At 40.4% G+C, this 15,424-nt stretch overlaps 1 protein-coding gene across 4 annotated transcripts in view; it reads left to right on the forward strand.

Moving 5' to 3' along the window:
- The window catches only part of arhgap12a (Rho GTPase activating protein 12a), a 24,032-nt gene extending 13,075 nt beyond the window's left edge, over positions 1–10,957 (forward strand). Inside the window, exons 4-18 of one of the 4 annotated variants that reach the window (XM_035528021.1) lie at positions 1–93; positions 779–877; positions 1,971–2,078; positions 3,405–3,485; positions 4,232–4,300; positions 4,963–5,024; positions 5,205–5,286; positions 5,400–5,498; positions 6,281–6,379; positions 6,838–6,997; positions 8,381–8,479; positions 8,671–8,748; positions 9,023–9,157; positions 9,248–9,353; positions 9,670–10,957. The exon at positions 1–93 is cut by the window's left edge and continues 39 nt beyond it. In XM_035528021.1, coding sequence (XP_035383914.1) covers positions 1–93; positions 779–877; positions 1,971–2,078; positions 3,405–3,485; positions 4,232–4,300; positions 4,963–5,024; positions 5,205–5,286; positions 5,400–5,498; positions 6,281–6,379; positions 6,838–6,997; positions 8,381–8,479; positions 8,671–8,748; positions 9,023–9,157; positions 9,248–9,353; positions 9,670–9,844 — 1,545 coding nt within the window. In that variant the 3' untranslated portion in view covers positions 9,845–10,957. The remainder of the gene's footprint in view (positions 94–778; positions 878–1,970; positions 2,079–3,404; positions 3,486–4,231; positions 4,301–4,962; positions 5,025–5,204; positions 5,287–5,399; positions 5,499–6,280; positions 6,380–6,837; positions 6,998–8,380; positions 8,480–8,670; positions 8,749–9,022; positions 9,158–9,247; positions 9,354–9,669) is intronic. The other 3 variants (XM_035528022.1, XM_035528023.1, XM_035528024.1) reach the window with 3 other exon arrangements.
- The last annotated feature ends 4,467 nt before the right edge of the window (positions 10,958–15,424 follow it).

Here is a 15,424-nt window from a genome sequence, read left to right on the forward strand (position 1 = left end):
GATAGCCAGTATGGCTCACCCCCTAGAGGCTGGTCTGAGGAACTTGATGAATATGGACACACGCTCTATGTGTGTGACTATACTAATGAGAAGGTACACACACACACACACACACACACAGAGTGGTGATTTGCTTGTGCAATGTAACAGTAATAATAGACTTCTAATGGGTGTTTGGCCAGTGGTGCATGTATAAATGATACCTGTGAAGAAAGTGAAAAACCAATTAGCACCTTGCCTTCCCTTCATATTAATTTACACATGCACCCTGCATATTCAGTGCTGGTAAAACACTGCCAGTGCTGAATTACATCGAGCCCACTCTGTATTTTACACCATTAGCTAGAAATGCCCCAACTTGCTGACTATTGAGGCAAACAGACATGTTGTCCTGTTTGCTTGGACCAGACGTACTGCACCGTATTACACCTGTCAAAGCAGGTGAATGATCATCCCAGCCTGTTTAAGTCCAGAGGAGCACTAAGGACTGAGGCTTTCAGCAGTGTGGGGCCACGTGATTATACATGAAGAGAAACAACTATATGGTCTGGGTTGAATAATAACAAACACATTCTTTACACTGTCTGATCATTCTATTGTATGAACACACAAATGGTGGTTTCACTGGAAATGTCCACTGTCAGTGGAATATAGATGCTGTAATTATTGATGGAATACCTGAGAAAATCAAAATTCTTATGAATGATCTGTTCATGTCCATTTACCAGCGTGTCTGTGTACTGTGCATGGTGTGTGTGTGCGTGTGCTGTGTGCGTAGTGGATAAAGCACACAGACGAGCAAGGTCGGCCGTATTATTACAGTGCAGACGGCTCCAGATCTGAGTGGGAACTTCCTAAAGTCGACCCCAGAACACAAGTAAGTATGGGAGTTTGGAACTGGCTTTCCCAATAACTGAGTTTTGTTTGATCGATTCAATATCAGTTCTTACTTTCCCACGAAAAATTTTACAAATCTGTTTTCTTAGTTGTGCATTTTTGCTAAATGTTATTAATTCCGTTTTGCCTTTAAAAAATGATACTGAATTAAACTGGGATCTTATAAATCATAATGGAATCAGTAGATGGATTTGTTACAAGTCCTAGTACATGAGAGAGAGGGACAGAGAGAAGAAGAGAGGGAGAGAGAGAGGAGGAGAGAAGAAGAGAGGGAGAGAGAGAAGGAGAGAGAGGGAGAGAGAGAAGAAGAGAGGGAGAGAGAGGGAGAGAAGAGAAGGAGAGAGAGGGAGAGAGAAGAAGAGAGGGAGAGAGAAGGAGAGGGAGAGAGAAGAAGAGAGAGAGGGAGGGAGAGAAGAAGAGAGGGAAAGAGAGAGGGAGAGAGAAGAGAGGGAGAGAGAAGAGAAGGAGAGAGAAGAGAAGGAGAGGGAGAGAGAAGAGAAGGAGAGGGAGAGAGAAGAAGAGAGGGAGAGAGGGAGGGAGAGAGAAGAAGAGAGGGAAAGAGAGAGGGAGAGAGAAAGAGAGAGGTAAGCTTTTGTTTGGTCTCCACTTATTCTGCATGAATGACGCTGACCAACTGATCTCTATGTGATGAGAACCAACATGGTCCAAAATATTCCAAACAAAGTAACTATAAATGCTGAAGTGAATGTGTATGTGTGAAACAGCATGTAGATGACACTTGGATTAAATCCATGATTGCACTGGCACTCCTGTGGATGTCTGAAAATGTTACAGAGCGAGATGGGACCTGTTCACAATTAATCACCTGTCAAATAAAAAATTATGAAGACCTTCTTACAAAGGTTTCATGTAGTCAGACTTTCAGACTTTATTTGTAAACAGTAATGGTAAGAATACTGGGTGTCATGGTGACTAGATCAGTGACATTTAAAACTAAACAAGCCCTGTAAAGACCAGCTCCTGTGTTGAGCTCCAGTGTACCTGCGCTGTCAAACATTTCCCTGTGTCCTGCCCGATCTTCCTTGATACAATTAAACACTCTGCCCACGAAGCAGGGGAGTGGAGAGACGCACAAAACATGCAGCCTGGACCGAAAACATCCCGCCCCCATCATGAACAAGTGGAGACACAGTGCATACCTACTAGAGGCTAATGAAATTGTACGTATAAACACACACACACACACACACACACACACACACACACACACAGTGCATACATGGCTGCTAGAGGCTAATGAGAGTTTATGTGCACATGCACATGCACCCATGCATGCACACACAAATACGTTGCAGACACCAGTACAAAGTGGCCAGGGACCATAAAGATGTGCGCTTGCCAAATGTGGGCATGTCAAAAGGTGATATATGCATTAGAGTAGGAGTGTGAAAAGGTAATGCCTATTGGCCAAAAAAGCTGTCATTTAATGGGTCATTAAAAGATGCACCATCTGACTGGGAAAATGAATAGTAGCATGTTAGGGAATCACCACTTGTGCTGATGGACTGGTACAGTACTGATTGTAGGACAGTGTCCTGAAATGTTAATGTGTAAATATAAAATACAGCATTAAATATGTCCTTGTAAGAACTTACTTTGGGAAAGATGCTCATTAACTGCTTACCAGTGAAACACTGGGCAGAGGACCGAGTCCTCGATGGTCCTTTTGTAAGGATGGCGCCAGGGGACTGGCTCCTCGGATGGTCCTTCTGTAAGGATGACGTTAAGAGGAAATACTTCCAGATATCACCAAAGGAGAGTGTGTGTGTGTGTGTGTGTGTGTGTGTGTGTTGTTCCACCTACTTTCAGGCCGCTCTCCATCAACATGCCCCGCTTTTTACACACCCACTGTCCTTTCGATATGCCCAGCAAGCTTTTGAAATGACCACTACTCCCACCTGCAGAGACTCATGTCTCACCCATTAAGCTATGTTGCTCACAGAATACACAATAAACATTTTTTCATCCCAGTTTTGACTTCGTTTGTCATCACCCATCCACTAACGTCTTTGTTTTTCAATATTCACTCATCCACTAACATCTGTCTTGTGTTTGTCAACTCATCCGCTTTGCAAACATCTTTGCTGCAGATGTCTCAGCCAGATGGTCACAGTCACAAGGTATATAAACCATCGCAATGGCCAAGCATGTAGAGGCTTACCAGCAGGGTCTTCACACCCTGGGTCCTCCATACCAGATCACTTAATGGATCCAGGCTTGGACATCAGCTATTACAGAACATGCAGCCAACGCATTAGATGATCCAAAATTGGGACCAATATACAGTATTTAAACATTTATTTTTGAAAATGTAAATAAAAATAAAAATTGTTATATTTCTAACAGCTGAATCTATGTGACCCAGTCAGAACCAGCCTCAGTGATCTGCACATGGACCGACCCACTCTCAGACAGTTTGTCCTGTTATACACTCTCCCACCTCTAACTGGAGCTTTGATATGATGTACTGATGTGTTTGTTTGAAGTTTAAGCAGAGGTCTGTCAAAAACCGGCGAATCTTCTCCCTTCGCAAAGGCTGCTCCCGCCTTCACCCGTATAGGTCACAAGTCAGTGCCACGCCTTTCATACAGCCAATCAAATCCCACTGCAATCACAGATGCAATTCCAATGCCATCACAGTGCTTATTCCATCCAGCCAATCATATGCTCTTCAGACTGCAGTGGCAGTGGTTTATTACACTGGCAACTAGTAACTGTGTAACTTTATAGAAAAGGTTTATAATCGTACAGCACCTTAATTCTGAACTTCTGTTAGTGTTAATAGTGGTATTCTAATCATGCCCTTGATCTTAATTCTCTGTGCAGGGGGGGGGGGGGGGGGGATATAAAAATTTAGTCTTCATGATTTGGTAATTAGGACCTGATAGTATTTTAGTGGATTTTTGTGCTACCGGATTAGAAAAGATGGGAGGTGTTCTAAACTGATGAGGCATTTAGTGAAGAAACTTGACTACTGCTGCTGCTGCTGCTGCTGCTAGTACTACTACCACCCAGAAGGGCATCGGTCCTGTACATGGGTTGGCGTCAGTAGTAAATATTCACCAGAAGCATGTAGATTTTACAGCATTAATTATGTTGCTTTTGCACTACAGCCAGATGAAATTTAAAATCAACTGCATGTCTTCTGTAAACATCTTATTGTCTAGTGTATAAAATGATAACTTCTGTTATGCATATTTAATAATCATTTAGTTTTCATTAATCATATGCATGCCTGAATGATTGGCTGAGATCGTTATTCATTAGAAAATGTGTATTGATTGTAGTTAATGATCGTCATTGTTCTCACCAGGAACCTCTAAAAGCAGGTACCCCAGATTCAGACAACTGTGACCCCTCCTTTCCCAAACATCCCCATTCGGTTAGTATCACATTCATTTCTCTCACTATAACACCACTACCGAACACTCACAACTACCTCTCTCTCGATGTGGTATAATTCCCTTACCTCTCACTATTAAAACCCCACCATTTTCTTACACTTCTTTATTCATCTATTCCCTTCTCTATCCCTCTCTTCTATGCTTCCCAAAAGCATAGTAAAACAAAAATCATCTTTTCATGACGGAACATGTATTGCAATGAACTAACTCTCTCTCTCATTAAAGATGATCGTAATGCTATGATAATTTTGGGAAACGGAGCCCTGATCAAAGTTTATACTCTGACAAATTATTTAACATAGTTAAAAAACACATCACAGATGCTATAATAAAAATGTAAATATAGGACAGCAAATTGATTCATTTTACAGGGCAAGACAGTCAGTCTATCAGCAGGAAAATAGCCCTCGGTTGTTAACAGTACTCCTGTGGGATGAGGGAATGTTCAGAGAGCAGGACTGGCACATGAGCTACACAGAGCTTTTTCCTCTGCTTCAACCTGATGGCCCTGTTTTGCTTTTTCCTGCTTTTTTTTGCCTGCTGTTCCTGTTTACTTTCTCCCTGGTCCTTTCTGCAGCCAATCTCTACAGTGAAGTTCCATCTCCTTCAACAATCTCACACTGTTTTTCTTACTTCTCAGCCCTCAGAGAAATCTGGAAACCTGAACGTCACCAAAATCACAGAACAAGGCAAAAAAGTGCGGTAAGTTAAAGGAGGAGAGACATTTGTAAGTTTGTAGAGCATCTTCTCCTCTAAAGTCCTGGAGTGTCCAATACATGGCAGTGTTGCTCTACCACTAAAGTGCAAAAAACAACCTGACAAATGATCATGGATGTGATAAGCAGTTTGTCAGCCTCTGACTGGTCTGTGTCTCACCCACAGGAAGAACTGGACCGCCTCCTGGGCAGTTCTACAGAGTTCCTTTCTGATATTTGCCAAGAGTCAGGCGACAGCCAGCAGCTGGGTGAGCTGAACTGGCCAGTGATGCACAGTGACAAGAACAAGCAGTTTAGTCACTGCTGTGCTTCTACTGAATGCCTCTATGTATTGGTTTATTTGGTGTGTGTGTGTCTCCAGTTTGGCCACCAGTCAAAGCCAGAGTTCAGTGTTGACCTGAGAGGAGGCAGTGTAGAGAGAGCATGCAAAGACAAAACCAGCAAGAAGAATGTTCTAGAGGTGAGGATGGACACTCACTGGTACCTGACAGGGCTGAACTAGTCCGCAGTCATAATTATACATTACCATCTTGGGTACAAGTGTAATATGATGAAACATGTCACGTGATGACAGAAATACATCTGATTCTATAGTTTCATATTGTTCATTTCATGTTTGCATGCAGGTTTAGCTTTAATTAGCTAAACGTTAGCAGAGTGTGTTAGCAGTTAGCTGACTAGCTAGCTAGCTAAGTCCTAACACATGCATGAGGTTTACATTTTGCTAGTTGTGTACCTCCTTCACAAAAGTTTATTTGCAGAAAATGTTTTTTTTTCCCATCACTACTAACAGTTTAAATTCCACTGTTTCAAATATATCACAACATAGGGCTGTGACATATCAGGACGGTACAGCACATAATAAGAAATAGGTCCTTCCATATGGTCATTTTATATTAAGTATTTATTTACAGAAAACGTGCCATGTCTTTATCGTGATATTAAATTACCTATGAGATATATGGCACAGCCCTGTTGTACAGTGCTCTGTGTGTGTGTGATATGGCACAGCCCTGGTGTACAGTGCTGTGTGTGTGTGTGTGTGTGTGTGTGTGTGTGCGCGTGTCTGGAACCAGAGACAAGGGATTCTCCCTACCTCGCTACACACAGATAATTCAGGACGTAACCTTCACTTTAGAGGCTTGTGGCCCTCCATGTTTTAACCAAAAGAAATTCAAGTGTCAAATGTATATTTGTATGTGTTATTGCTAATTAATTTATGATCCTTTTGTGTTTGTGTAGGTGAAGACTCGGCAGGGTACAGAGCTCCTGATCCAGTTGGATACTGAAAGTGCCATCAATGACTGGCTCAAAGCACTGACTGATGCCATAAACACACATGTAAGCATGCAAACACACACACGCTCAACCCCAAGCACACACTCAAACACCACGGTCTTAGAAATACCTTTGTTTTGTACTATTTAGATAAGCCTGGCTATACACATTTGTTTCACAGGTACATTTTAATGAATATACAATGAACAGGTGTTACATGTCATGCACAACTTTTCCTGTTAAATGTTTCTCGTTGGACACTTTGTGATCATAGGCCACTACTGGCTGTATTTTTGGGTGGCTGCTCACTCTCCACATGAGTCTGGTGTGTTTTCTTGTTGTGCTGTTACGTGTTTCTCAGGCCCAGCAGTGTTGATGCCACCTGCCACTGACCATACAGAGCAGAACCAGAAACTGACCACTGAAGAGCTGGTTAACTCAAAACCTACATGGTGTGTGTGTGTGTATGTGTGTGTGTGTGTGTGTGTGTGTGTGTGTGCGTGTGTGCGTGTGTCGCACAGGCCTGGGAGTCTGATGAGGCTATAGAAGAGGACATGCCGGAGTCTCCTGGAGCAGATAAACCAGACAAAGACCAGCAGAAAAAGACCAAAACAAAACTGAAGAAATTTCTCACCCGCAGACCCACACTACAAGCTGTTAGAGACAAGGGCTACATCAAAGGTACCACACACACACCCCTACTCTGTACCCTCTCATCTAAAAATACACATATATCTATACATACCTACACCCTACACATACACACCCCTCCCCAAAGTACCACACACACACACACACACGATTCTAGGAGGTAAATGCAGTGTACTGTATTAAAAGATGTAGACTTGGTCAAAAATAGAGTACCACAGAAACGGGGTGTTGGTCTGGTTTATATATGAGCTATAAAAAAATTTAAAAAAAGAAGATAAATCTGATACTCAATTGTTCTTATGCATTAATCAGTTTAAGTGTGGGTTGTAGATAAAAGCCTATAGCAAATTTAGCTTTGTTTTTGTTGTAAAAAATGTAAAACACTGATATATATCATTTTATGAACATCTAGTTACTATACTGACATAGCTCGTTTCAGTGGGAAATAAAATTGTGTTACTGTACTGACCAGAGAGGAACTTCTAACATCTCTTTGCTTTACTGACTATCCATGAATACAGAGAGAACAGATAACCAGGACAAAACATGTTTTCAGAATGGGCTGTATTTTACACTAATGTTGACCAGTTTTTGATCAACAGCTAGCTAATGAATATACAGATTTCACACGACAAATTCCGACGTTCAACAGGTTTAGAAGCATTTCTATAGACAAGTGCCTGAAAGAAACAGATTTGGTTTAAAATATTCTAATGGCTATGGTTAGTGCTTCAGTAATGGGGCAGTGGTGTCTGATTCAGGTACTGGACTAGTAATCAGAGTTGTGTTGAGTGAAGATTCTAAGTTGCTTTGGACAAAAGCATCAGATAAATGCTGTAAACATAAATGTAATTTCCAAAGTGTAATGCTGGTTTATAGCTGTTAAGAGTAGTCTAGCAAATCAGCTACAGTCCTGTCACAGAGACCATCATGGGGATGAAGTTTAGTTTGCATCCTTTTTAACACTAAAATCCATAATATCCACCCACACTGCCTAATGTAATTATTAGCTATTAGTGACTCAATTTGCAGCAATGAGCCTTTAGGCAGATCACATGGCTCACTAAGAGCTCATCAGTTAACCACACGTAAGGTCAACCCTGAGCTCATAAGTTCAACCCTGAGCTTCTATACAGCTCTTAGATAGAATCTGCTGTCACAAAACCTCAAATCCAGACTGAAACCCTGTCTGTTCTGCCTAGCTTTTGGTTAGGGGTAGGGTTAGCATTTAGGTTTAGTGGTTAGGTCAGTCAGGCTTAAAAACCTGTTTTTGCTCTGAGGGACAGTGCCAAACTCTTTGATCCCCCAGCCATTACTTGAGTTCACAAACTTTCTATATTTTAATTACTTTTATGCATTTGTTTAAATCGATTGTCTTTGATGTTGAGCACCATGACTTGCCTTGCCTTTCAGACCAGGTGTTCGGCTGTAACCTGAACAGTTTATGCCAGAGAGAAAAAACCACTGTGCCTCGCTTCGTCAAGATGTGTGTGGACCATGTGGAGAATCACGGTGCAGTAAACACACACACACACACACGACAGATGTGGAACCTTGAAATTTTAAACTATACATCTATAACTTTACATTCAGAGCATTTAGCAGACGATCTTAATACTTCCATAATATGTTTTTCTACCAGAAATGTACGTTGTTAAACTTGTTATATAAACATTCTTTGTCTTTCTGTTGCCCCCCTTCAGGTTTGAATTTGGATGGGCTGTACAGAGTCAGTGGGAATCTGGCAGTCATACAGAAGCTGAGATTTGCTGTTAACCACGGTGATTCTTTACTGACCTGGCTGATAGCAGCACCATACAGGCCCATGAATATATATAATATATATAATAATAATAATAATAATAATAATAATATATTTATAATAATAACAATAATAATAACAACAACAATATTATTATTATTATTATTAATAATAATAATAATAATAATAATAATAATAATAATAATAATAATAATTATTATTATTATTATTATTATTAACCTGACTCTGCTGCAGGGGTGAGTGTAATTTTACTCACTGCGTTTGTCTCTCAGATGAGAAAATAAACCTGGCAGACAGTAAATGGGAGGACGTTCACGTGACCACTGGAGCGCTGAAGATGTTTTTCCGGGAGCTGCCAGAGCCACTCTTCTCTTTCGCTCTCTTTAATGACTTCGTCAGTGCCATTAGTGAGTAGAGAGAATATAATGCAGAAATAAAAAGCACTTGTCACTGCAAGTGTGGAAACTATGTGTGTGTGTGTGTGTGTGTGTGTGTAGAAATCTCAGACTATAAGCAGAAAGTTCAGGCCATTAAAGAGCTGGTGAAGCAGCTACCACGCCCCCACCATGACACGATGCAGACACTCTTCAAGCACCTCAGAAAGTGAGTACACACACACATCCTCTCTCCTCTAATAGACATGCAGAATCACTACAGACCCATCGGAGTCACTACACACACAGTATATGAGGAGTAACTGCAGTGTACTAAAATTAAAAGATGTAGTCAAAATTGTAGTAAAAGTAGTTTCCAGAGAAACAGGATGTTTTGGACAGAGCTCCTTCATCAACTGTACAGACATAGAGCTTCTCAATTGGTAGATTAGTAGGAGAAGCCAGTTTATATGCGAAAAAATAGATGTATACCTACCCACCCATGCTATACAGTACTTTATCACTCAATGTGTGTGTGTGTATAGAGTGATAGACCACAGTGAGGAGAATCGGATGACGACACAAAGTGTGGCGATCGTCTTTGGGCCAACTCTACTGCGTCCTGAGATTGAGACTCTAAACATGGCCGTGCACATGGTGTACCAGAACCAAATCGTTGAGCTCATTCTGCTCGAGTATGAGGCCGTATTTGGCAGGTAAGTGCACTCACCTGGACCAGCGTGGGACAGGTCTCCAGAGGAGACCGAGGACTGTTCCTGAAAGGACAACATGTGTTGATTATTAGAACATATGACAGATCCATTTTAAAATGGAGGGATGAAAAGTTCTTTTCCTTTTTTCTTTTTTTTTTTGTAAAGGAGGCAAAATTGTCTTCCTGGCTTAGTTTGATTTCAGATTTCTTTTTAGAAGTTTTGGCCTGTTATTGGCCTAAATTTGGTTATTAATTAGTAATATTACATTATTGGCCTATGTTTGGATATTAACTTGTAGAAATATTTCATTAATATTTATCTTTTTCATTCAGTTTTTTTTTTTTTTTTTTGCCCATTTGCTTGCTAGACTGAAACTTTCCTCTCTAGGTTCTTAGGCTGTTGCACTGTGTGCTGGTACTGCAGTGTAGAATATACTCTACTGCGCTTTAACAGGGATTCCATTTACATATGACCTGCAGATCAGTAGTTTACCCAGGACGAAAACACTGATCTGTGGTTTCCATGGCGATGCCTACCACACAATGTTCATATTGCTCAAGATGAGGCAGGGAGAGAATGAACACACACGCACACACACACTGAGGCTTGGCTGGCTTCACTTCAGATACTTGGGTTAAATCTTAAATCTACCCTACATAAATGTTATAGATGTATTGTCTCTGTATTTGTTTGTGTGTGTGTGTGTGTGTGTGTGCGCGTGTGCTCCTGAAGAATACACTGGAACAATATTACCTTGCTAGTTCTTTCCGCACATAACGCAATGTGCTCAGATCAAACAGACTCGTGGGACGTCTCCTCACGACACAGGATTTAGGCTCTGGAAACACTCTACCAATCCCCCCAACCAGGAGGGCAGAAGGTGTAGATTTGTAATGAATTACCTTGGTTCCTTTAGATTGTATGTATTTGTGTCTAGCAACTGGAAATGTTGTACAGAGATGTCTGATGAAGAGGGAGACTGCAGTGAGTCACTGAAAAATGTGCAAAAAACAAATGGATGTTTGTTGAGAGAAATTCTCCAAACTGAAATGTACTGTCTCAAATGTAACACATTTGCCTCAAATGTAAAAAAGTAATGGACTACTGTTTTGGTTCATACCCCCCCCCCCCAAAAAAAAAAAAAAAACTAAAAAAAAAAAAAATGCTGAACATAGCCTTCTGTCTGAGCTGACAAGGCAAACCTTGTGGATTTTTACATAAATGCCATTAAGAGATTAATAAATTACTTTTTATCCAACACCTGTCTGTGGTTTATTCTTTAACTCTTAAGCCTGCTAGTCCCTCTGCTGTGTGATGCCAGTCTGGATCCTCAAGATCACCTGCTTAGTCTTCACTTCCTTCATCAGAGCCTTGGAAAATAATGTCAGTTATCTTGTGAAGTAAATTCCAGGGATTGGGTTAGTCACCATATAGCCTGCTCATGTAGTCCCAGTGCTGTCAGGTCAGTCTACGTTACATTTACACATCCATTGCAATTCAGGGCAATCACAGTGCTGTTCTTGCATGGCATGGTTATATACCGATAGAATGTTACTATTTTTTATTTAATTATAAATTATATGAATTTACAAGTTAATCACACTCTTTATAATTACTGCTAAATTATACAAAAATAGCAATTTCATTTGACTGAAAAATATATTCACCTCAATCCACAAATACGTGTCCATTCTAAATTTCTAAATGTGATGTCTTTGTTTGTCCACCAGAGGGGAGAAAAATCTAAGTAACAGTAAATCCAGTAATCTTGCACTATAGCAGCGCAAAACAGCACGCCATCGGAGTTTACATCTCACTTAATACTGAAGATTTTACTACTGCTAATTATTTTATAACCATTCGATCTTCAGAATTATTTAGCATTTTTATTTTTCGGAAGCACATATGTGTATTGTGGAAGGGGTTTGTGGTAACATACCAAAAATTACTGTTATTCTGGCAATTCTCCCTGTATCCTAACAGAAAGCCCTCCAAATTCACCACACTACGTTTCCACTATGACTGTGTCCATACTTGCAGTGTTTAGTAATAATCAGTACAGCCATAACAGGGTTTTGCACACGTGTTAATCACAACATGGACAACCTGTGTTAGAAGATAGCATGGTGCTGGTTGAGCTGAGAGTCTGCTCTCAGTCAAGGCTTGATCAGACACAACAATACTACAGCTACAATCAATACCTGAACAAGTAATTTGATAGACAGTCTCTGCCAAAACTGCATGTACTGGGCTTCAAAAGGCTGGAACCTAAAGCTCAGATGCTTCTTAGGACCCAGTAATGATGCGATCAGTCCAGGGTAACCGTGACCCCAAACACGCTGCTAAATAAACACCCGTTCTAAACATTTCTGCACCATAACGGCAGGTTCTGTGAGGTAATCTGTTTTATCTGTATCTTGCTCAGAGATTCTAATCTGATCGGTAAACAAGGAAAAACTGCCACATCCAGATGAGTTCAGAGTGCCAACGGAAGAATACTTAGATTAGTGAGGAAAGGCCCATGTGGAGAAAACCACCAACACCCAGCTACCTGCTCGGCCAGCACCTGATCCAGGATCAGGAGGTGTGTGGAGAAACATCACAGCAGACCCATCGCACCTGTCAGAAACTCCAAAATCTCGGTGTGATCGCGGCTAGGACGGACGTCTTAAACCCAGCAGTGAACAGCTGATGTACAACAAACATACACAACTCAACGAAAACCAAGTGTAACCGTGGGCAGTAGAGAAAAGACCTTTTTGATATCACCTCCGACCATATCAGAATCATTCAAATATATTTTTGTCGGGGATGTGTGTCCGAGTTCCCACAGATTTCAGATGCGCACTTTGGAAAACAGTTAGATTAAACTTTGTGTTACCCAAAGGGTTGCTGCAACAGAATGAGCTAAAACTCCGAAACGGCAACTAAACTAATGCTAGCTAACCGCTAGCCTACCTTAGTTAGCCTCAGCTTAGCTACTAAGATCGTAGCCTCGGGTTTTCTGTGTAACCTCCGTTAGTGTCAACACCAAGTGTTTTGAAAATGTAAATACGATTGTTAGTTACAACAGAAGTAAACAAACACATAAACATTAAACTGTTCATCCAAACGAGCAGCCGTTTGATGTTAATCTGACACGATTGTTATCTTTAGCTATCATAGTAACTTAATCTGAGTTAGCAGCCCTAAACATAGTTATAGGTTAAATTATTCACTATTAATTTTAAATACAAATTACGATCTTTATACTGAAACAAGTAAACCAAATTCAGTTAACTAACGTATTTATCATTCATCTCTTACTAGTACCTTATCTCGTTTTTCTTTTTCCGTGTTAGTTGGACGCGCGCGCTCATGACCTTCTGACATATATTCATTGTAAAGTTAACTGTAGCTAATATTTACCTCAGGATAATTAACATTAACTAGGTAAGAGTTGAATAAACGTTTCTGAACGTACCTCCACCTCATTGATAATTTTCAGAAAAATAATGAAATATTAACAGTCTTCACTCACATAAGTGAACTCCGGTTCGTTTACTGCTCACCAGAAGATGAGACACGCCATCACGGATGGCTAAACCTTCGTCACCTTCCTGTGTAGTGATGAACTGTTATTCACTACTGTCAGTGCTGTAGTGATGAACTGTTATTCACTACTGTCAGTGCTGTAGTGATGAACTGTTATTCACTACTTTCAGTGCTGTAGTGATGAACTGTTATTCACTACTTTCAGTGCTGTAGTGATAAACTGTTACTAATCCCTGTGTAGTTTGAAGTTCCCTTCGAACTGAACGTTTTCTTTCCCCAATGCCATGTTTACTCCCAACAGAATCTCCATCAACATGGCTGAATTCCATGTTTTGTCCACTTCACATGGAACCACTCAGGTGTTGGAAAGCACCTAGTTATCGTTCAGTAGATGGACACTGACCTGATAACGTCACTTCAGAACATATGATTCCAGGGACCAGTGATGGCGTAAACAATCTATTCTAAAGACGATTCCTTTCATGTATTTACGCTGTTTAATTAGACAACTTGCTGAAACTGAATTTCATTTCCTGCATGGCATTGATTTTTATACTAAAATATCTTACTTCCTAGTTACAAACTCTAATATTGTACACTACATGTGAAATAATAATAAACCATAACGAAAAATAAAAATATAAAAAAACTTTTAAGAAATACACAGATCATTGTCAATGAGTTTTTTAATACTGATGGTAAAAACATACACAATTTACACATGCATTAAAATGAACAAACATTTAGAAATAATATATTGCAATGAATAATACTGTAATGTGTTATGATAAAATCAACACTGAATGTTCATTCACCCATTTACGCCTTCTTTCAAGTGCATCTTGTATTAAATTCACTCCATCAGCTACTTCACTAGTGTGCTCGTTCCTTCACATTGGTACACAGTCTATTCCTGCATTCTCTATGCTTTAAGCAGCTGGTCCTCTCCACGTGACCAGTCTGGCCTTTGTTCCACCTAAACAAAAATTGACAGTAACTAACTCTCCTATGTAAAATGAACATAAGATTAATCAAGTCTGGTATGCCTTTATATGGGGAGAACTACCTTTGATCCACTGTGGCACTTTGATGCTACGATACCAAACCACGGTCCACAGAACCCAGATTTAGAGGGTTCTGTTTTATATGGGCATGTTCTGCATTAATCCCAGTACAAACCCAAAGTAAGTGGCACTCAAGAGAGCACCCCTCAAATATTCATACTGGTGCATCCACACTGATACTCAGATATAATATGTGGTAACAACCTGACATCAGCCTATGAGTTTCTTGTCCATTCTAAAAAACACTACGTTTGGCTGTCCATTTACTGCTATCAGACGTCTAATTTCAACATCAGACAAGCCTAAATACCTCAACATGGCTTAATGTGCCACATACTGCTCAAATCTAGACTCCAGTCAAGTTCTAAAAACCCCAGACCTCCTTCTGATGGTTAAAAATAGTTTCATTTGTTTGAGGAAAGAGTTCATAGGAATGAATGGCACATGCATCTTAGTGGTCCTGCCTGAGGGTGAGGATGAGGATGAGGGAGAGTACGAGGGTGAGGGAGAGAATGAGGTTGAGGGAGAGAATGAGGGTGAGGGAAAGAATGAGGTTGAAGATGAGGGTGAGGGAGAGAATGAGGTTGAGGGAGAGAATGAGGGTGAGGGAAAGAATGAGGTTGAAGATGAGGGTGAGGGGTTCCCTTGAACACTTCATACATCATCTCACATCCACATCACTAACCTATACATTAACACAAGACCTGATTTAAACTAGTGGTGCACCAATATTGTTGGATATGAGAAACTGGTGGATATAAGACATATCTAATGGCTCAAAGCACTTAAATACTTTAGTACATAGTTTTGGCTTCATAATGTGAAGGGACTAAAGTAATGGTACATTTTAGTCTAGAGAGAGCATTAGTCTAGTGAGAACACTAAACCCAGCTGAGAACATTAGTTCCATAGTTCAAAATCATGTTTGCTGTTCAGTAACTGTATTATGTGCAACAGATTTTGAGGGGGATGTTAGAAAAACAAAGGTA

This window comes from Electrophorus electricus, chromosome 7 (assembly GCF_013358815.1).
Source record: "Electrophorus electricus isolate fEleEle1 chromosome 7, fEleEle1.pri, whole genome shotgun sequence".
Lineage (NCBI taxonomy): Eukaryota > Metazoa > Chordata > Actinopteri > Gymnotiformes > Gymnotidae > Electrophorus > Electrophorus electricus.